Raw genomic sequence first — 23708 nt, 5'->3', positions numbered from 1 at the left:
CAGGGATGGTGACCCCACCACAGCTCTCTCCTCCGGGCTCTGAGCCGTAGACTTTCAAGCTATTTTTTTTTCACCTCAATGAAAACAGAATTTCACACGATTACAAAACCAGGGAGGTTCCTTTCAAATCCCACACTGTCGGTTTTGTTTCTGTTTTGCTTTGTTTTCAAGGCAGGGAATAGAAAATCTCTTGCAGAAGCATCTGCTTTGCCCAAAAGGCTGTTTCCCACCATAGCCACCAGCTTCAACACACAACCACAACGAGAACAGAAACTCCACTTCACAACAAAGGCAATTCTTAAAAATGCTCCTGAGGCTTCCCACGAGAGCCATTTCCAAACAGGACAGGGTCCCTCAGAAGAAACACATGAGGCTGGAGGGCCTTCCCATTCATCACTCCTCTGTTTGTGGCCACCACAAAGCTCACCCACCAAGCTGGCTGCACCCAGTAGATCCCCCATCGCCTGTAGCCCCAACATTTCTGAGTGCCTTTTCTCACCCTCATCTGTGCTTTGACACAGAGATGTGGATGAGAGATTCATAAAGCGATGGTGACTTCCTTAAAAGCGTTTCATTCCTTCTTCTTCCTCCCATTTGCTCACCTAGGCTGCCATCCCTTCCAGCGTCTTGGTTCTGCAAGTCTTTTTTATTATTTTCAAGGATTCGTCTCTGAATTTCAGAGGTATCTGCATCCCATGAGGACACCAGAGCCAGTTCCTTTAACACAGCCTTCCCATCCTGCAGGAGCAGCTGCTGGCCCCAGCTGAGCTCACTGCTTACATGGTACACGCTGGGCTGACTCAGCCAAGATAAAGCACAACTTCATCCTCAAGGTTGGATCACACCTGCATCTTTTCTGCTGTTGGGGTATATTCATTCGGGCAGATTGAACACAGGAGCATTAAAATTCTCATCCCTGGTGGCTCTTGCTCATTTCACAGAGGCACAGCCCTGGCTATGGGGCAGCAGAACTCACCGCTGCATCCTCCCCATCAGATCACAGAACGGCCTGGGTTGGAAAGGACCACAATGATCACCTAGTTTCAAGCCCAAGATGCTTGGCTCCAGCTGGGAGAGTCAAGGACAGAGGCTCTGGTCTATGGAAAGACCTCCAATGATGCCTTCAGCAGGGCTTCAGTCCACAAAAGGACTCTGAGCCCATATGAATCTCAGTGCACACAACATCCTCCAGAGCAGCCACTGCCTCCCCTCTTCCTGTTGCTGAATCCTCTGATACTGAAGACCAGAATGAGGAAGGTTGCACCAACCTTGAAGGAAGATGAATTTGGGCTTGTTTTGTTTTTGGTTTTTTTTTTCTGTTGCTCTGTCAACAAACAGAAACTTGCTACTGCTTCAGAAGAGAAACTGAACATCATCGTCACAAGGCTGGAGCACTTGCAAGCACTGAAACTACAGGGAAATATTGGTGGTCGGTGGACAGTTGGACTGGATGATCTTGGGACGTCTTTCCAAGCTTGGTGATGATTCTATGGCACCACCACCCACCTCATCCTGTGCTGCCATCACCTGCCAGTCACCAAGGATGCTACCACTCCAAAGGATAACACTGTGCTTTAATGTTCTTGAAACAATGAATGTTTTTGAGACAATGGACACTGATGAGGTACAACAGCAGGCTGTTTGTACTACACACATACACACACTGGTTGTCATTAAAGCTGATGTATTTGACATGTTCCAAAAAAAGTGCACCAGTCTTACAACAAATAGGGAACAAAATCCAAGGCCACAAGTATAGAGGTATGTTTTAAAGACTACAGGTCACACAGAAATAAAAAGCAGCAGTGATGAAATATGAACTTTATCCTGAATAGAGATAAGTGGTTAAAACACAACCATTTCACTACCTCAGGAGTAAGATTGTGTTTTACAAAGCCTTAACTTCAAACAACTAAAGCAAGCAGAGAGAAACAAATACATTTCTGTGCACCTCTTTGGTCCCCAAGTTCTCCTTCCAACCTAAAAAGGAGAGAGTTTTACATTGAACTTCAAGCAAGAAAGACTTAAGGCTTTTCATCTGGATGTGTGAAACCAACGCTGAACTTGAGAGAGGCAGGAGCTGCTGTCTGTCAATAAGGAGAACTAAAGCCATGAATTAGTGTATTTTGTAAGTGTGCAGCACAGCTTGTTCATGATAGCAGACAGTTCCATAGCACCTAACTCAACAGGTCTAGCTTGCCAACCAGGAACTACGATTCAGGTTAGCTGAACACCTTGGGATTCATATTCAGCAAAGCCAGACTGTGGGGACCTGCACTGCGGGCATCCCACAGCACAGCTGGCATTGCTTTTGTTTTGTCTCCTGTCCTTAGTTTAAGGAGGGTGGCTTTCAATTGCACATCATGTTTTCCCAATTAAGAGTTACACAACTCCCATTAAAATCCTAACAGAGTATAAGCAGTTCAAGTCAGTTCAGCTGCCCAAAACTTTCTGCACCAACGCTGCCACATACAGAGGTTGCCACATAGACAGAAAACTGCAGTTTAATTCATTTTGACGCCCCTGGAAATGCTTTTCTCAATCGCTCTTATGAAATAAGCTGTAATTTCAGGTTGCTTTGCCCCAGAATGAACTGCCATCAGGCACAAACACAACGTGCTCTGCTCAGGATTTCAGTGCTCACCTTTGGTCCAACGTTCATGATGCAAACCTTGGAATGCTTGAAGAGAAATCCTCATTTTGAGATCAAACCAGATCTAGCTTCTCAGTCTGACTGATGGAAATCCAAGGGGGAAAACTTAAAGACAGGGAAAAATACCTCTTTGGATATCTGAGCTCTTTGCAGACAAATTCTGGGTCTTCCTCCCAAAACCCCATTAGAGTTTGCTTAAAAATAGTACGAAACTGACAGTTAAAGTGGTGAGACATCCTGAGGCACAGAGAGAAAGGTGCATAAACCCTTTATATATTGAGATAAAACTGCGTTCCAAATCATTTAGAAGTGAATTCCCTGCATGTTAAGAGGTTAGGAAAAATGTGTTTTAAATTCTCAAGTACGACAAACAGAGTTTATACTAGCAGGAATATAAAACACCACCAGAGGTAACATCTCAAAGAGGTATAACAGACATATCCAGACACTGAAAAAGCCACTGCAGGACTTGTAATAACGACCCAGAGACAATTCACAACCATCCTTCTCACCAGAGGTGCAGTATTGGCAGCGTGTAAGCAGTCCTACAAGGATCCACAGCCGTTTGCTTCCAGTGCTGCACCACGTTTACTCCACTAACATTGTTATTTCACAAACACCCATTTCATTCCCAAAGCACGCTTTCCCCCTCACAGCAGTGTGCTCTGCATGGTAGGTGTGAAGAACCACATTCAACCCCCTATTCGTAGCCTGTAGTTCTGCAATATCAGCCCAGTTGGAGATCCAGGAGCAGCCAACCTCATCATGACATTTCTCATTTGCCATCACAAGTCTTTTACTGAACAAAGACTATGACAACAGCTCACGACCATTTAATTTAAGAGTGCGACGTAGGAACAAGTAAGAACAGACGGCGACACTGGACAGAACAACCTCCAGAGTGCATTTAGAGAGTAACAGTTTCAGCTCCTGATGAGTGTCAAGAACTCCTCACGGGTCTTTGGGTCTTCCCGGAATACCCCCAACATTGTGCTGGTTACAGTTTTACTGTTCATTTTCTGTACCCCACGCATTACCATACACATATGCCTAGGAGAAAGGAGAGGAAGTCAGTAAATGAGATGTGCTAGGAAGAAATAAGAAGTGCCATGAAGACAAGTGTTTCTTACGGGGTCACCTTAAATTCTGTGGAAAAATGAAGCTAAAACAAAACTTCTACATCTAGAAAGGGGGTCAACTGTTTGAGAAGGTAGATAACAGCAGGACAAGGGGAAATGGTTTGAAGTTGAGGGAGGGCAGATGGAGGTTGGATGTCAGGGGGAAGTCGTGTGCTGTGAGAGTGGTGAGGTGCTGGAACAGCTGCCCAGAGAGGCTGTGATGCCCCGTCCATCCCTGGAGGTGTTGAAGGCCAGGTTGGATGGGGCCCTGGGCAGCCTGGGCTGCTGTGAAATGGGGAGGTTGGTGGCCCTGCATGGCACAGGGGGGTTGGAGCTTCGTGATCCTTGAGGTCTCTCTCAACCCGGGCCATTCTATGATTCCATGAATGGCAAACTGTTAGAAGGGCCAATGGATATCAGCTGTCCTCTGGGACAAAGAAAGTCAAGTTCTCAGCTTCTGAGTGCTGTCTTCTCTCTGCAGATCCTAGGAAAATCCCACCTTACCACTGTGATCATCACAAGGACACACTTGTTGCTAGACTCAAGCTCTGCTGTACTTGGGGATCCTGTGCGAATGGGACAGCTGACCCAGTTGTCATATTTCTGCAATGGTTAAGGCAAGCCCACACTTCAAACAGCTCCAACCCCTTGCACTGAATGGGCCAAGATCATGTCTGTCTACCTCCTCTCTGCTTCAGGTAAGTGTCACACAGCTTAGAAGAGCTGAGGCAACACACAGCAGCTCTGCAGCACACAGCTGTTATCACACCCAGCCCATACACTGCTGCAGAGCAGCTCGGGGTAACTCACGTAGCTTCAATCACCACTCCAACTCCAGCAGGCTGTAAGGCTTCTGTGATGGCTATTGCAATTTGTTTGGTAAGGCGTTCCTGGACTGAAAGGACAACAGGGAGTTCAGAACCACTCTTAAAACTGACAAGCTTAAATGCATCATCATTCCCTGCAAGCATCCTCACTTCCAAGCGTGCCTGTCCCTTCTGCTCAAGCAGGCTGTGGATGCCCCATCCCTGCAGGCATTCAAGGCCAGGCTGGATGTGGCTCTGGGCAGCCTGGGCTGCTGGTTGGTGACCCTGCACACAGCAGGGGGTTGGAACTAAATGATCATTGTGATCCTTTTCAACCCAGGCCATTCTATGATTCTGCTCCCTGCCCCCAGCCCAAGCTCTGTTCTCTCCAAATGAATTTTATTAATACCAAACCTTAGCTTATATTTTGTACCTTGGAACGAATCTTTTATTTGCTTGTTTATACTGGAAGTCATTTTCCATTATGTGTTTGCAGGAGTTTGTATTACTGTGACTTGCAGTTATGGGAATTATACAGTTAGATTTTCTTGCCTTCCTCTGTTCTTTTATTTACTTTTTCACATATTTACTCACTGGCTTTACTGCTACACTCTCCACTGCCTACACTCACAATTTCCCTTTATTTTAAGAAAAGGATATAGAGCTTTAAAAAAAAATTAAAGAGCAAATTAAGGGAGCCTATTGCCCTCCAAAGCTTTACTTCCTGCAGCTATTCACCAGTTTGACACTAACGGCCACTAAGACTTCTGTTGCCACAACCTGGCCAAATTCAACCACAGGACAGTGAGAGCTGGCTGAGCCTGATCCAAAGCCTTGGAGCAGCTCTGTGGTTTCCTCTAGCTGTAGCTCCTGTAGCTTCTCCAGAGCAGCAAACTTCCTTAATACAGCAGCTCTCAGTCCATCTCTTCTGACAACACTCCTTGAAGGCATGCTCAATCATCTGGAGGAGAGCACACCTCCAGCAGCATCCAGCAACTCCAGTTATTCCTTGCAGCTGTATCTTACATTTATCCCACGAATCAGTTCCTGCCTACATTCATTTTCATAGGCACATTTTACCCCTCAGGGGAAATGCAGAGGCTAAGTAAGGAGACAGATGAGAAACACCTCTTCAAGAATGCACTGCTTTTCTTCACTCTCTAAAATCTGAACAGCTGTAGCCCACCTCTAATTACTGCTACACCAAGCTAGCCAGCAAAGGGCTGCACAAGCAATAAAAAGAAGATCCAGTTGTTTACCTTGTAGTCTTCTACTGTATATCTCCACAATCCTAGAAGAGAAAAAGGCAATTTGTTTTAGTTATTCCTTTCTGAATATTGTCTGATCTTTCCACTACCAACAGATCACTGCATTGATCAAAGTTCTTCCTGGAAATCCATCCAGCAATGCTTGTGCTCAGCCCCTGGTTGGCATGGCTCAATGAATTCCCTTACCATTGCTGGTTCTAGTGGCAGGTACCCCTTGTCTGCTACTCCACCATTTTAGGGGCAGACCTATCACTTCTCCTTGGAGCTTCTTTGCTTTGGTTGTTACTTTTGAAGTATTTGTTCTACCACCCACCTGGACCACATGCTTGCAAGGGAATCCACAGCCAAAGACTCCCTGAAAGCTAATCCTTGAGTTAACAGACTGCCCACCAAATGCTGTTTTAAGGAGGTTCGGATACTGGGATTCCCAGAAGGCTACTGGCCTTAAGCAAGAGATGTTCTAGATTCCTACATTTAACCCCAGATTTAACTGAGAGCTGTGGGAAAATAATTGTTTTTATTAGATGTGGAGGTTGGCGGCCCTGCCTGCAGCAGGGGGGTTGGAGCTTGGTGATCCTTGAGGTCCCTTCCAACCCAAGCCATTCTATGATCCTACAATAAAGCAGATACTCTCTACCCATCCTTCGCATTTCAGTGCAGGGCTCACCTTGGTGCTCATCTCTAACAGGGTTTCAAATGCAAGCCATCTGCAAAGCGATTCGAGTGATGGTTTGATCATCTATCAACACAGTGCCGAAATCCACATATTTCAAGAAAAAAAAGTCCATGGCTGCTCTGTGACTCAGCGAGTTATTCATGCAGTCCTTATGCATGCAGACCAAATGCTTAATTACACGTCAAGTGGCCATGTTAAAAGTTGCTGCAGAAAAATTCAATACCCATCTGGTCAGAGCAGACAAAAGCCAGACCCTGGCTGGCAGCCTGAGGCATCACTTACAAGAAACATTTCTGACAATGAGACTTGCCTGCTGCTTTGGAGAGAGAATTACATGCAGAAAGTCCCCTCCAGAAATGAAATGGCCGTGTTATAGCTATTCTGAACAAAGCAACATAATATTTAGACATTTAGAAACACAATTGATGCTTGGGGTTTGTTCTGTGTGTGTCCTGTAAGCATGTCTGCGTGAAAACAGAGGTGGTGTTATCAAACCTGAGCTTAAAATCCAAGGAAAAGTGTTTGTCTGCTGAATGCAGGTCATCCCGACGGCAGGAACACACCACATTAGACTAATCCTATTATGAAAGATTAGGTCTCCAGTACCAACAGCCTCACAAATCTTTGTGTGAACACTGGTTGCATTATATAGGGCGAGAAAAGGAAGCACTATTTGGCCTACAGATCTCCTCATGGCGAGTACAGAAAAGCAAGCAAGGATAGAGAAGATTTGGTTATACAAGAATCTAATCTTTTCATTATTGAAGGATATGGAAGTTTTACCCTCACTTGAGAAGAGAAAAAAAGGGCAATATTTAACATTCAGAGAACAGTGCAGGAAGACATGCACACACCCAAACATATTTCATACTGAGAATAAACAGTGGGAAAACTGGACTCTTCTAGCACAATGCTGCCACTTGCATTAAGGACCATTTGAGACAGTTCTAAACCAGCAAACCCAGAGGCAATGGCAGATCCTACAATATCAGGAGGCAGCTAAGTGCAGGCATAACCAATGTCTGCCACGAGAATTTAAGTGTTTAACTGTGTCAGCCTTCTGATCAGAGCAAATTCCACTCCTGCAAGCGCTGCTAGAAGATGTGAAGCTGGTTGCCCTGTAATACGAGGTTCAAAACGTGACCTCCCAGGGCCCTTCTGCTTCCAGCCCAAACTCACTGCTGTGCAAGCAGAGCACAGAGCAGAGATGGCTGATTTTAAAGCACTTCAGCATCACACACCACACATCTCTTACCCACTAAGAAAACTCACAGGCATGCAGAATTACTAGGCTAATTCTCCTTGGTGTGACTGGAACTACAGAAAGATTAACAGATGTATCAGGAAAGTATAAGTGTGTCCTATGTGGTTTTTCTGGACTACAGCCCGTGTTTTCAAGCTGCAAGACATCCTTCCACTCAGGTGCCCAATCATCTGCCCAGGTGAGGGATCTACCATCCCCCATTAAATTGTCACCTTATAACACAACTCAGCAACAGCCCTGACCCAAGGGCACTTGCCAGGGAAAACAATATTTTACATAACAAGTGGGTTTCTCCAGTGTATCTTAAATACTTTCTTTCTAAAGCGGAGCCCTAGCAAAAAAGTCTACCCCATGACTCTCTCAGCAGGCCATGAGAGAAAGAAAGAAATGCCAGATTTATCCGATGACAGCTTTGCATTCAGATCCAGACGGTGTGTTGGTCTGCAGTCTGAGATCCCTGCTCTTATCAGTCCAAACACACGCAGATCTCCAGCTGCTGGAGATCCCCATTCTGCCTGCTGATCTGCCTTAGGACACAGCCAAGACTCTCCACTTGTTCTTGCTTCTGCGTTCTCTTTCAACACCAATGTTCTGGACAGATGGACGTGCAGAAGTGTTATGGCTCTATTCCAATCAACTGTGATATTAATTAAGACAGAGCTCTAACACTCATCTGTCCTCTCCACACACACACACACAAACGTGTAATGCTGAGGATTGGTTTAAATCCAAATCCAGGACACAAAGTGTGCTGAGCTTCAGAGGGGGACAAGATTAGCAAGATTGACACAGTTAGCACAGCTTGGAATCCTTTTTACAAATTAGCATCACTTTCATTACATTAGCACTTACCTAGCGAGCTTGCTGAGGCCAAGTACTTGTTTGTTAGGAAGATAGCCAATATGTACCTAGACAGAGGAGAACAAGCCATTAGCAGAATGAAAACCAAACTTCCAAATGTGTACGAAACCCATGCATAGAGAGTGAGATGTGCATATGTCCCAGTAGTGTGAACAGCCCAGAAATCTTAGCATGTGGGAGGAACAAGCCTGAAAAATTAACTGTGGAGCTATCAAAGGCTGTAATGCCTCGTGAGCTCAGTGTCCTGGTGCAGGATAAGCTGAGCGTTCTGAGGCAGGAGAGGAAAATCAGTTCTCTGAAAGTCAAGGCTTATGTTCCAAGTCTCAGGAATGCCACAGAGCACTGCTGTCTTTAGGCACAAAAAGCATTACTTGTTACTACTCAGCGCAGCCATGTCCATCTGACATAGGCATGCTTTTCTTTCAAGTCCTACAGTGGATAAAGGGAGAGAGAAGGACTGCCATTCCAGTAAAGGATCTGATGGCAAGAAGTACTTTGCCACCAAAACCAGGCTGCACTTACTGTTGTTTCTCTACTATTATTGCTTTAATGCCAACTCATGTGCTACCAGTAGCACCACAGATCACTGTATGAATCAGCCAGCTTCTGTCCTGCCTGACCACGGACTGACTGAACACTCATCAGGAACATGTAACTGCACTAGGCTGAAATGAGTTATGGAGCAGAAAAGTGCTCAGATCTGAAGGGAGAAGGAAGGGCATTCAGCTTCCTGCTGTACAGAAGGCTGCTGAAATCAAGTGGGCTCACACTAGTGACAGATTACAAACCAGCACTTATGTCACTGTATCAGAGACTTGAAAAATTAGCCACGATAAGGTAGGGGAGCATCAGTGTAGGATTCTGCCTTCGTGCTTTGCCTGGAGGCCCCACCTCAGAGCCCTGTTTTGCTGTACCTGCAGGTAGGGGCACCACAGCACACCTAATTACCTGGCTAACTCGCTCATTCCTATCACTTCTGTTGGGTAATCAACCCACTGACACCTGAAAAGACACGAAACATTTCAGATAAAGCAAGAGACATAACTCAGAAATAAGTGCTGAATCTTGTTCCCCACAGAGTAATTTGTGTGTGTGTGTGTGTGTGTGTGAATTTCCGGATTTCATTCAACATAGAGCTGCAAATACAAGATCTGCTGATGGAGATTTGCAGCCTGTTTGATGTACCCAGCAGGAGAATGGTTAGGCTGAGAACATTTAGAGGTGTACTCAGGCATTCAGCAGACCACTGTATGAGCAGGACCAACTCAGTGCTTGTGAGATTTCTCCAAAGCACACAGGCTAAACTGCTAGATGTAAAAGGAACGCATGGATTGCCACAGAAGTAATGAAGTGAACACACACAGACCGAGTAACCAAGAATAACAGGTGAAATAGAAAGCTTTCACAGGAACAGAAGTTATTTTGTTCTCTGGTAGAAAATGCTAACAGTAAGAAAAGAAAGCGGAGGAAAATGAGTTGACTCAATAAACAGTTGGTTTCTGTCTGGGTGTTTCATTTTTGGGGGACAGTTTACTTGGAACATTTTGTGGTACTGATCAAATTTGATAGATTACAACAGCACTTGCTCCTCTGTCCTGGGAGCACTCAATGGAGAACAGACGGATCAGAATAAGGTCCATCCTCCTGTGCTCTTACAAGAGTGAGGAGGCTGAGGTTTTCAGAACTACCAACACTGAACTATTCAAGCTGACAGACGTTGAGTTGTTTTTGTTGGTGGTGGGGATCAGGGGGGAGCATTCAGCTGTTGGTAGCACCATTTGAAACACCAGCTCTGTACTTGGGAGTCCCAAGCCATGCAGCCTCCTGCTAGCCCATTTAACAGAGGGCTGCTAATCAGAAGTTTGCTCCATTCACAGAGGCACAGGATAGCTCTGAGCCAGCAACTAAATCCGTGACGGAGGCAGCGTGCAGGGTGAGCTGGTTTAATATCAAGATGTCTGCCCTCGAGGCTTGCTGCTGCTTCACAAAGAAGAGCTTTAATGTGAAATGTCAGAAACCATTAGATTAGTTAGACTAGGAAAGGTTGAGCATAGAGCTTTAAATCCAAATAAAACTCACATTAAGGAGGTCTTTCTTATTTGTATTCTCTGGAGATTGACTTTTAGAATCATAGCCGTAAGCAGTAAATACTTACAGCTTTAAAAGCTTTGCAGTTACAGCTACAAAGTCTTTTACATGTGTCTTTTATCACGTATTCCCATGTTTGTTTGACGAGGAAGAGTTACCTTTCCAACAAATGGAACGAGGTGATGCTCACACAATGAGAACATGTCTATGTCCTTCACAATTACCATCTCATCGTGGTCTTCGTCAAAGATGGCATCGTTCAGAACATCTGAAATTAAACATTTGCATTAAGAAAAATACATGCACGAGCATGGAAGCTTCTTCCAGCCAATATCTCAGCAGATTTGTGGCTCAAAAATATAGATTTTAGGGCTGAGTTATGGGAAGCAAGGAGTAGCATCACCAGCACGCTTTGGTTTGGACACAATCACAACCACATGTACACTACGTCAAAAGTCAGTCTGTAGTGTTCCATTTGAATAATAGTTTGTGCCCAGGTTAGAACAAATCCAGCCTTTGTGGAACTTCTAGCATCTAATATCAATTAAAACTGCAGCTCATCAAGCCAGCAATGAGGAGCAGAGCACACGTCTAGATGGGCTTTCATTGTGCTTGCACATACCTCGAGCAAAGCTGAGCCTTAGGTTTGAGAAAAACTAAGCCATCACAGTGGTTTCTGCAGCCCCAACACCAGCATTGCTATCCTCCAGGATGCTCCATGCCCAGACGATAGCTTTGCATCTCACCCTGAAGCACACCAGCCAGCAGCTGACCAGGCACATGCAGCAGTCAGAAAGATCTGTAGCCAAAGATCAGGGGGATATTTGCTGTTCTGCACTGAGAGCAAGCACGCATTGTATACTGCTTCTGAATTCTGCACCTCAGATTTAATGGAGACTTAATATGGAGAAAACCACGAAGAGGAAGAGTTGGTGCAGTAAGGAAAGGAACATGTAGCATGAGACTTTGCTAGTCCCAGAGCTCAGCACAACAGATCCTCAGTTGGTTTTCCAAGATTTAGCAACCCCCTGATATTAAAGTCCCCCAGGATCCTTCAGTTCAGGTTACAGCAGATCACTGTGGTCTCCACAAAGAAAGGCCACAGTGAGCAAGACCGTGTTTGGAGAGTTTCAAAGTAGAACAGCCCCAAGGTAAGGGAGCCTTTTAGGAGACGAGAGAAAACAGAGGGAAAAACAGAGTGAGGGAAGGGACAGAAGGGCTGACAATCAGCACAAGGAGCTCTGCAAAGAAGTTAGCTTGAAGCCACACACACTTGGAGTCATTTCCAAGAAGCAGAGTAAGACCCACCATGGCCGTAAGGGAACAAGGAGCCACTCTGTTTGGCTTTATGCCTTTATGCCTTCCCCTGACATGCACGCACACCTAATGGCCACCATCTGTTGTCGATACGTATCATCATCACGGAGCATTTTAATTTCCTGCTTGCTATCAGCACTACACAGGTAACCCTGGAAACTGTGTGCAAGATGTTCTGCCTGCTATGCACGTCCTTCCCAAGAAGGGCTGGCGACCTGCAGAACAGCAGGGCTGAAGCCCAGAAGGTTTCTGAGCAGGGACAGAGGGCACAAAAGAGGCCAGGAAAAAATCCCATAAAGGCACATGATTTCGTGCATCAAATTTTACAGCCCAGTTTACACCAGACACTGTTGGGAAGGTTTTTGATTACATGGGAAGCATCATGCTGTTGTATTATGAATGCAGCCAGAAAGAGACAGAATTTGGAAGAGAGCAGGCTTGGAGGACAACAAAGAGAAGCCAGAGCAGTAATGCAGGTTCTCAGCACTCACCCCGCGCTCCACAGATGTGCCATTTCCACAGCAGAAAGGCAAACAGCGGTTTCACAAAACCTGCTGCTATGCCCAGCACTGATAAAACAAAAGCCAAACAGATCCCAGAAGCATCTCCAGAGCAACTGATGCTGTTATTAGACCACCAGCTTGGCTCACACCAGCACTGCCAGCAGCGCATCGGGGCCTGATGTTAGATATGGATTTACGTCAGCACAGTTGTGGAGCAGAATGTTCAGGACAATCAGAAATGTTCACATCCTCATTAAGAGCCACCGTAATGTGTGACAGCATTGTGTCACACAGCAGAAGGTAATTCAACATGGAAAAGTCTCATATTAATATACAAACACACATAAATGTATGCATATACAAACTCATTGATGAAATATATATAAGTGGATCCTTAGACACTTCATCCAAGGGGCCAAGATCAGTTACCAGAATTACAGAATGGCTTGGGTTAAGAGAGAGACCTCAAGGATCACGAAGCTCCAACCCCCCACCAATGCAGGGCCACCAACCTCCCCATTTCACAGCAGCCCAGGCTGCCCAGGGCCCCATCCAACCTGGCCTTGAACACCTCCAGGGATGGACGGGGCATCACAGCCTCTCTGGGCAGCTGTTCCAGCACCTCACCACTCTCACAGCACACAACTTCCCCCTGACATCCAACCTCCATCTGCCCTCCCTCAGCTTCAAACCATTTCCCCTTGACCTGCCATTATCTACCCTTGTAAAGAGTTGAAGAAGGAGGAGTTGTGTTGTGTTATGGAGGCAGCTGTTACCATAGTGTAGGGCAGGGAAAAAGAAGGCCAACAGACCCATCAAGTGTCACACAGGCAACCTCAGGAAAAGAAATACATCCCTCCCCATGGCCAAAGCAATTAAATAGGTACACAAAGGTCATCCCTCCTTTTTGCATATCCTCTGTCAGGTTATGGCAGCTTGGGCAGCGAAGGAAGTTTAGAAGCAAATAAGCACGTAGATCTTTGTGCCAAGAATATAACCACAGAGCTGCAGGGTATTTCAAACTTCTCATTTATGCAGATCTTGTCAATTTTGCACAAGATCTTCTGAATATTACTAACAAGCTGCAGCCAGGCGACAGCCGAGAGCTGCTCAGCTGCAAAACTTCTCCAGTTGTGCCCACAGCAAGCTGTGTCAATTGGAACAACCAGCACCTTGAGGAGGAGGAGGGCCAGAAGCCACAGAGGAAGAAAGAAGCTTTGTGTTAACCCCTCTGCTACCCCTTCACCACTGCCAGGTGATACCAGGCAGACAGAGGCAAAACAAGAGGTGAGACAGAAGGCCAGCACCTGACTGTGCTGTAAGAGCAGAGCTCCAGTCCTGCTCGAGTCCTTCCTGCTCACTTTACAAGCTGCCTCTCCTGAGAAATGAGCACCGTTCAAAATCTGTGTCTGTCTCAGCACCTCCCATACACACATATCCTTTCGAATCCAAGCCCTGAGTGGCATCAGATGAGTCAGGTAAAGGTAGCTGAGCCAAGATGCTGGACTGTATCCTGCTGCGCCTTAATTCAACAAGGAAAAACTCCCTCTAAGTGCCATCCGTGTAATCCTCCATATCAAGAAAAGGACAAGATTTGCACATCCTCTGCTTACAAGGAGGTTGGCACATCCATCTCTTGGCCCCTTGGGATGATACTTCCCTCAATTCACCCTGCTTTTATTAGTCACAGCTGTGCTTGAGAGCTGCTACCAAACGCTGTCAACGCACCAAAGGAGCCTGCAAACATCACTACTTTCATTCTCTGCCACCCAAGAAAGGCTGAGTGAACTTGTTGCTTAAGCCCAGGTGCATCACGTTAAGGGAATACAAAGGTTTGGATAAAAATACACAGCTGTAAGGAAGTGAACAAGAGCAAGCACAGAGTTACAGACAGTTATTCCAGTCGGTACATCCGCCAGCCCAGATCCCATGTTCTGATATAGAAACTTCATTGGGCTGTTAAAGACTAAGCAGTCATTCCTGCTGCAACTCCTGAAACAGATCAGAATTAATTTCCCCCTTTATCTTTCTCAAGAGTTGATTTAAAAAAAAAACCATCATAACCGGATAAAGACAGAATGAGAAAGACCTTTCAGGACTTTGCGTCAGAGCTCAGCAAAAAGACCTGTTGCTATAGAAACTATTTGCATAGCTTTAATGTGACACGGGAAAGCAAATGCACCTCTGGCAACCAAAGAAGATGGAGCCCACCCAGCAGCTGGCTCCATTGGTGAGGGGCATGGAGGATGACAGCCCTCTGTAGAGCAGCACTGCAGCATTTCAGATGCCTGGTCTTGGCTAGATCTTTCAGATAAGAGCCTGAGATGGTTGTAGGATGCTCTCAGTATGAGCTGGGTTGCTTCACTCCAAGGAGGAAGCCAAGCTGAGGATTGCTCACTGTAAGAGGGATGGAGGCGGTCTCAGATTTAGCAACCCAGCTCCTTGAGCTCAGCCATCCTGGTAGCCATAAGCACAAGGTTCTGCAAGGCTCCAGGCTGCTCTCACTCACATGGTAGGTGTGGAGGATGCTCCAAAGAGCCCAGAGACCACAGACAAACTGTTCATTGAGATGGAACCACCTGAGGCACAACGGCAGATACACTCGGCTGGCTTTATTGGGCACACCCTCTCAATCTGAGAAGAGATGGAATTGACAGAGCAGAAGACCTGAGCTAATAGATGAAGGCATGGTAGGCAAGCCAAGAAGAAAACTGCTATAAAATCTTTCAGTTGTTGCTAAGTGGTGAGACTGAGAGTCAAAACTGACTGTTCGTATTCATGCATCCATACATACAACTGAAGCTAGAGAAAACATTCCAGCCAAGAAACACAAGAGAATTATTGCAGCTTTTCAGCCCTGAAAGGTACCAGGAATTTATTATGCATAAAAAGAGGAAAATCAGGCTAGAAAACTCATTCATATAAAGAGAGCTTGTACTCCTGCAGAAAGTTAATGACTTCAGGTTGCTAAGGCAGAGGGTGGACTGGGTATGCCAATTCCCAACAGAATCACCATCTGCTTTCAGAAGTCTTGAACAGCTCTACGAAGAGACTCAACCTAAGCTGTAATGAGACTATTTTAGCTGGCAATAAGAGTTCCAAACCTGCAGAGAATAATTAAACAGGCATTAGCACCACGTGGCTTCCTTGCCACTGTATACCTTCCCAACAGGAAGGAAGCAAAGCATCAGAAAAAAGGATTTACAAGTTTATGACTAACATTTCCGACTCCATCACTGTCACACCAGAGGACTGGAAACAGACCTTCTGCTTCAGAAAGGAACATTCTTTTCAGAAGCAAAACTTAATTCTCCAGCTGCCAGAAATTATACATCTGGTCCAGCTCTTTTACAACTCACACTGAAGAATTAAATAAGGAGGAGAAGCACCAGGGCTGCTCCGCTAATTCTAGCCATCAACTTTATGGACTCATTCACCCTCTTACAAAGACACTCCACATTGCAGAGAGAGACTGAAGTCTATTCATATGAGTCATGGCAGACTCTCAGATGAAGCTAAGCTGAGGTCTGGAAGTTGTTTTTTGCCAATATATTTCTTAAACAGAGGGAAATCAGGGCCATGATTGACGCAATGAGCGTCTCGCTCATTAATATGTATCTGGATTTGAACACCTCATTTCACAGAAGGTGCTGGAAGCTCCCATCCACGCTTCTTTCTGAAAATGAACCAAATGGAGATCACAGACAACGTAACAACGCTTTGAAAAAGCAACATGAAGAGACCAGAAGTCTTTAATAGCGTAAGATCCAAGAGATTAAGATAGTTAATAAACTCTGGGGGAAAAATCTAAGTGTATGAAATTTGGTGTTGCTTAACTACTGATGGTCAGGGAGGTCATCCTGAGAAGGCCCAGTGCTAGAGCACAGGATTCTCACTGTCTTCAGCACCAGGGCTGGGGGCTGAGAAGCACCCCAACATCTTACCCTGGACAACCCCTCCTCCCCAGCCTTCAGTTCAAGAAACAAACCTCAGCCACACTGCTGATATTTAAGTTCATACATAAGGCTGTTATACCAGTGAAAAGTAAGAGAACCAGCAGTGCTTTGCCTCCAGCAACAAACCACTGAAGCAACTCCTCAGCTCTCAGCAAAGGGCAGTGCTTTCGGTCAGCCTTGTTTGTTTAAGGCACTGCCTATTTCTATGCAGACACACACAGCTCAGCAGGTGTTAATCTACTGGTATTAGACCTCACCTGACCCATCTGGTGGTGCTCAAGGATGGAGTGATGGCACCAACGGACAAAGGAAAGACAACTGATGTCATCTACCTGGGCTTCTGCAAGGCGTTTGATACAGTCCCACATCATAACCTTGTCTCTAAGTTGGAGAGATACAGATTGGAAGGGTGGGCTATACGGTGAGTAAAGAGCTGCTTGGATCATTGCAATGATCTACGTTCAGATAGAGGCTGATCGTGAGTGGTGCACCCCACACACAACACCTTTACCAATGACACAGATGATGGGACGGAAGACACCCTCAGCAAGTTGATTGATGACACCAAGCTGAGTGGCGCAGATGATACAAAAGAAGAAAAGGACACCATCCAGAGGGACTGAGACAGGCTTGAAAAGAGGGCCCAGATGAATCTAATGAGGTTCAACAAGGCCCAACTGAGCTAATGGGGGACACCCAGCCCATAGCAGGGGTGGGACTGGAGCAGCTTTTGCGTGTCCAGCAACCCAAACCATCTTCTGACTCTGATTTTAACAAGGTTCAACACACCAGAAGGACAGCTGAACCTCCTAACGTGATTGAAAGCTGCACACCAACTGGAGAGGTCTTCCAGCTTTTATTTATACGACAACCATCATTACCAGCAACTATTTAGCAAACACAACTCTCAGCTTGAAGTGCTTACATACAACGAAGACAAGTTAACTTCCCCCTGCAGATGTAGGGAACCTGTTCAGCTTTGTCTGATGTTTCCTGCAGGACTGTAAAGGAGCAGGATCTGCTGTCCCGTGTTTTGTTTTGAGGCATCTCCAACGTGTGCTGTCTCTGGAACTCACAAAATTATAACTGAAGATTTCAGTTACAAGTTGGTCTGCAGTTTTGATTTCCATATATTCACCCATTTGCTGTGTATCATAGAATGGCTTGGGTTGGAAAGGACCTGAAGGATCATGAAGCTCCGACCTCCCTGTCACATGCAGGTCCACCAACCTCCACATTTAATACCAGGCCAGGATGCTCTATGCACACATTTATGCTGTGCAGCATTCATAGTCCAGTGAACAGCACTTTCAAGCATAACATCAAGCACTTACTGAAGGAGGGACAGATCTCCCCAAATTCTGCCTTCGAGTGTTTGATAGACAATTGCCTGAACGACTGCAAGGATCCTGAAGGCTGCCAGCCAGCAATTAACAGCTCAGATTACTTTGATTAATCAAAAGAACACATTTCTGTTTTGTTGTCATCTGCTTCCAGAATGAACAAGCCAATAAATCTGACCCTGGCGCAGGGAAAAAAAATACATTCTTGTGGGGTCATGCAGAAGCACTGAGTGAAATGAAGCAGTAAAACTTCTGGTATCTTGCAATGGCTACTAATATACACAAACTCAAGAGTAAACTGCTAGTATCTTTAGATCTGCTCCCCAGATGGATTTTACCTGAAACCACCAGGGGTATCCATGCTCCTTCAATAAAAATCTGATGGTGTCCACCATAAGATGAGATCAATGCATTAATTTGAACATCTTTTGTCAAGGTGAGAGCTTGGGCCTTTAGGAGCCCAACCAGGATTAATGCACATAGCAGGGGTTGAAAGTAGATGATCATTATGGCCCAATTCAACCCAACCCAGGCCATTCTATGATTCTATGAAAGGGAGAACACATCCAGAAAGAAGACTGAAAGCAGGTATTCAGCAAATCAACTCTACTGATGGCTCTGAAATGCAATATTGACAGCTGCAGAAAACAGATAAGGATGAATAAACGTAAAGCAGGAACACTGTTACTCTGCACTGTCAAGCTAGGAAATACACCTGCAACAGAAGCTACGTCAGGTTCTCTGCTACTCACAGAAACCTGAATGGAGAGAAAGGGCAGAATTCAGACGTAATCCTCCCTGCAACACAGGATTTATTTATGAAGGATAAAGAAGTACAACAGCTTCCAGCACCCCGTCTGCACTCAGAAACACTCAGTGGCAAATCAAAGCGAGGCACCATTCATTAACAAACAGCAGGCAGCTGAGCTGTGACCAACCACATAACTCTGTTCTTGCTTACTGTAGGAGAAGCTCGAGTCAGAAACACCAAACACTGCAGATCTCCTCTGGTGTACTTTTCACTGCACCCTGTCCATCCTCCCCTAGATTTCACAGCTTGGAAATACATTTATTACATCATTTTGTGTTCCTGTACTGTATGGAAAAGTAAAATTAAAGTTGCTTTCCGCCCCACCTCCCTACCCAAGGTGGTTACCCAAGCAGAAGGCTGACTTCAAGACCTGTAGCTGTACTGCATTCCCTGCTTCAGCCTGTCTGGTTTTCAGCTCTGTGTTTCACAATGCACTTAGGACCTCCCATGCAGAACTGAACTCCACACCAATTCACAACTCCAACCACCAGATATTTTGCTGGCTTGTAACAAACTGTTCTTCAGCTACAGTTCACACCCCCCCCCCCCCCTCCTCACTTCACTACTAAGAGCAGGAAGACCAGAAGCACAAGAGACAACCCACCCAGCACAGGAAAGGATGCCTGCATCACAGCTTCCTCTTATTTCCTAGAAAAGTAGCAAAACAAAAAGCAGCCCAGGAGCACAGTACCTAACAGTGAGAGTAACAGGTGGATAGAAACAGTGTATAGAATCATCATAGAATGGCCTGGGTTGCAAAGGAGCACAGTGCTCATCCAGCTCCAACCCCCTGCTGTGTGCAGGTCACCAACCAGCAGCCCAGGCTGCCCAGAGCCACATCCAGCCTGGCCTTGAATGCCTGCAGGGATGGGGCATCCACAGCCTCCTTGGGCAACCTGTGCCAGTGCCACCAAGGCTGACCATTCAGGAGGGGGTACCCAGAACCACTCTGCTCTAAGAAACACATGTGAGACTGGGACAGATGAACCAGCATCCCTCATTATCCAGCGAAGCAAAAGCTTGGGGTGAATTAACAGGAATCCATCTGGTTTAGCTGCAGCAATATTGAGAGAGGAGCTGAGAGTGAGCAACCTCTCAGCACAGAAATGTGTTCAGAAGAAGAAAACCCTGCTTGAACCAGGCAGGTTGGGTGTGAGAGCTCCTGTATTACAGAGCAACAAGGAGACAAATGCAGCCCCCGAGCAGGGTGGCACAGGGGGGCTGGAGATTCGTGATCCTTGAGGTCCCTTCCAACCCGGGCCATTCTATGACTCTGAGCAGACAAAGTGTCGTTGTGCGAGACCTCGATGAGTGTCCATCCCAAACACGGCGTGCGGCGAGACCGAACGAGAGGACAACCCAGCACCGACGTGAAGCTGAACACCAGGCTCGCTCCCAGAGACAGAGCAGCAGCTCCCAGGGCGAGTTTAGGACGTGACATCGCAACAGGAAGAATTGCTCAGCGAGTTAGCGCCGCGAGTTACACGCAGAAGGGCTTCGGGAAAACCAAAAGGGAAAGCGAAGCAGCAAGGCAGGCTCCGGGTTGAGCAGCGCCCGGCTCAGCGCTCGCGTCCCTCATCCTCCAACCGAAACTCACCTACGAGCGTCAGAAGGAGCGGAAGGGGAACCGGAGGGGAACTCCCTCGTTTCCCAAGCCCCGCATTACAGCACGCACCGAGCGCAGCCCTTACTGGCATGGCTAGGAGGAAGGAAGGCGAGGTGAACCCCCGCCCCAGGTGCCCCTCCGGGCTCGGCGCGGCCGCCTACCCGCGATGGTCTCCTGGTAGCCCTTGGTGAAGAACTGCATGGCGGTGGCCGCCCTCCAGGGCGTCTTCAGCAGCCCCTGCCGCTCGGGATCCTCGCCCAGCGCCCTCAGGATGGTGGTGTAGGCGGCCGCCAGGCTGGGCAGGCTCAGCTCGTTGTCCTCCTCGCTGCGGGGCCGCTCGCCCCGCCATCCGTCCCCGCTGCCGCCGCTAGCGGCAGACACACGCGGCTTCTCCGTGCCCAGCGTGGGGGACGGCGGTCCCTCCCGCCGTGAGTACCCGTTGCAGCTCCGTGCCGCCGCCATAGGCGCCGGCAGAGCCGGCCCGACCGAGAGCGCTACACAAACCCCCGTCCCGCGCTGCCCTCCCTCAACCCCACCACGCTCCCGCCCGACTGAGCGCAGCGGCCCGCTTTATACCGCCCGCGCCGCTCCCATTGGCTGGCGCCGCTCTTACGTCACCGCTCAGCCAGCCGCCGGGATCCGGGTTCGAGGCGCGGGCCGAACCACCCGCAAACCGCCCGTGGGGAGCACGGAGCTGCAAAAGCAGGGATGGGGGGAAAGGGGAAAACGACTGGCTGCTGCCTTCAGGGGGTCTTGGGATATGTCAAACAGCGCTTTTCCGTGATGGAAATACGTCATTCATTCCACGTGCAATTACACATTCATCAGTATGTTTCCATCATATGGGATAATTCTGTGTGCTGGTGTTCCTGTGCTCCCACCTGCAGCCCTGCATTCAATGGGGATGTGCTGCTGGGTTTAGTCGTTGGAACCAAAGGAGTTTCCAAAGGTGCCTATGTTCCTCGGTACTCCTCGGGCCAAGATTTTATCAACAATTCTCTATTAATTAACCCCAGTGCCCACTGGGCAACAAAGACCACTAAGAACTCCTTAAGGGAACCACTGCTGTGGCAGAATGGCTGAGGAAGGACCTGGGCAGTATTCTCTGGGTCAAGTGAAGCCATCTAAAAAGCATTTCTTAAACGCAATTTCTGCACTGACAGCCGTTAAATGGCAGAATTAAATCACACGCTGTATTTTTTCTGCCACTGACTCAAGTAGGAGCACTGGGCACTGAACTCTGCACTTAAAGTCTGAGCTGACAAATTCCTCCTCCTCAACCCATCCGCAGCGATTTGTGTCAGCCTGATGTCTTGCTAAGAGCTCAGGCAGGAGAGCAATGCAGATCAATAGCACCATTAGCATTGAGCCAGAGCGTGGCCCCAGCACAGCCCTGCAGAGCTCTCCATCCCAATTCTGAACCACGGATGGCTTCAGCTTCACCAGCGGAGCTCGCTGTGCCCATGCATCTCCCCACTCCATTGCTTCCCAGCATTATTAGCCCAGGATCAATAAAGCCATTCGCAGAGCAGGCTGCTCTCTGGCAACACTGCACTTGAAATTGTTCACCCCCATTTCCTGACCATTTGTGTCCACTCAAGTCCTGCGTCAAGTGGCTCTTCACAGCCCAGGTAAAGATCAGCGTGGTGCCTGCCCCTAAGTAAACGAATGAGTTGGGCCATTGTTTTCCTTTGCAGCAGAATTATATTACAAAGCTTGGAAAGCCAAAGAAAATATTCTTTGGGAGGTGAACACAAACCTTACTGCTTTACAGTACAAGTGTTCTTTTCTCGGAATAAATGTCTGGCTTCCCGTGAGCCTGGCACTCCCTCTGAAATCAAACAGGTCTGCAATGCTCCAGCACGCCAAGTCGTCCATTTATAGATCTTCTCCAGAGATAAAGGGCTTGCCACGCTCTCCAGCTGCAGAGCTCAGGTGGATGCTCACTGCTTTGAAAGGCCAGCAGGCTGCACCCTCTGCTATGAGTCTTTTTTGCTGGTTTTTGGCAGTTGTATCTGTCCTGCAAGGCTGGACGTGTTGCACGACTCAATCTGTTGATGTATAACAGAATACCTCACGTGCAAAACAAGACAGCAGGTTTTGGCATGGGGATTGTCTTTAAGGTCAAATAACACAATGAAATGGAAGAATGCAGCAGTCAGAAGCAGAGTGAGGGAGAGGAGATGCTTTGTGCTCCCGGGATGTGGAAAGGAGCTGTGACAGTAGCAGGGGAGCAGGCTGAGATGCAGCAGCGCTTTCCATTGCTGCACTGCAGGCTTGGGGTGAGCACAGAGCCCCACAGCTGGGAATTAAGTCCTATTATGAAAGAAAAACAGCTAGTCAGGTTTTAAGTTTTCCTTAAAGATCCATTCCATGTTTTCTGGTGGGTTTGAGTTCACCGTTCTGTGAATACCCAGCTCTGCTTGGCACTGCCCAGCCAGGTGGAAGCCTCCTGGCACTGGGAGGTTATTTGCAGCTCTGCCTGCAGCTGGGCAATGGAGCAGAGTGCAGCTCTGATAAAAGAGCTGGGGTCTGGAAGCAAGGCAGGTGCTGCTGCTGGCTGCTAATTTTGGTGCTGGGGCCAGCAGCAGTGCTTAGTTAAGGCTTAATTAAATGCCAGGGCTAAAATGCTGTTCCTTTTTGCACCTCTCCACCATTTTGCAAAGTGGAGGACTGCAAGGACACACCACCACCTCCAGCCCCCTACCTCTGAGATCCCAGCTGTAATGTAGGAAGCAGTTCTGCTGCTGCTTTCCAGCCCCGTGCACAGCAGTGAGATTCAGACTGTGGCCCCCAGGCTGTGGACATTGGGTCTGATGAAACCCACAAAAAATATAAAACAAAAATTAAGCCAGGAGAAAAGCAAACAGGAACTGGGGACTTGCAAATGGAATCTGACGTCCTCTCAGTTATTTCCATGAATTCATCCACTAAATCCAGGAGTCTCCCTCAAAACAGACCTTTGGCATGTTTGTTCAGAAGAGCCACGCGATTGCAAAGATCCAGCTCTCTGAAACCAGCCAGAAAACTTTTCTGCAAGTTTACTTTGGATGTTTCCTCCCTCCTACAGGAGCCAAAAGGACTTTGGATGCTTCGTGGGACCAGCTGTACCTACCTGCTTCCATTGCAGAGCAGGAACTGTGCTGGATTTGTGCAATTTGAAGATGTGAGACAGCAAACAGACACAGACCCAACAACTGGATCTACAGACCAGCTTGGTTCTGTTTCTCTTTCATCAGCAGCACTCTTTTTCCCTCCAAAACAATGCCACTGCATCAGAAGCTACCAGTCAGCATCCTGCTCAGGAGGAATAAGGTAGAAATAATTCACTGACACGTGCCCAGATATTCCCAAAGTCATCCAATCTGAACATTCTTCTTTTCAAAGAGGGATTTCCATCTTAGTCATTAAAATGTTTTGTTTTGGTTTTTTTTCCTA

The 23708-nt window shown here is 47.1% G+C and overlaps 1 protein-coding gene across 1 annotated transcript; it reads right to left on the bottom strand.

Annotated features, from left to right (window-relative positions):
- Positions 1-1553: 1553 nt before the first annotated feature.
- On the bottom strand, positions 1554-20802 carry GCH1 (GTP cyclohydrolase 1). Its single transcript, XM_042865443.1, has 6 exons — positions 20432-20802; positions 10893-11002; positions 8638-8693; positions 5837-5868; positions 4582-4666; positions 1554-3703 (listed from the first exon to the last, which is right to left on the bottom strand). The coding sequence occupies exons 1-6, from the start codon at positions 20730-20732 to the stop codon at positions 3577-3579; spliced, it is 711 nt and encodes a 236-aa protein (XP_042721377.1). The 5' UTR covers positions 20733-20802; the 3' UTR covers positions 1554-3576.
- Positions 20803-23708: the final 2906 nt, after the last annotated feature.

This window comes from Lagopus leucura, unplaced genomic scaffold (genome assembly GCF_019238085.1).
Source record: "Lagopus leucura isolate 7727_CA_CO unplaced genomic scaffold, USGS_WTPT01 Super-Scaffold_1, whole genome shotgun sequence".
NCBI lineage: Eukaryota > Metazoa > Chordata > Aves > Galliformes > Phasianidae > Lagopus > Lagopus leucura.
Note: the sequence above shows the minus strand (reverse complement) of the source record. Positions and strands in the feature narration are given on the sequence as shown.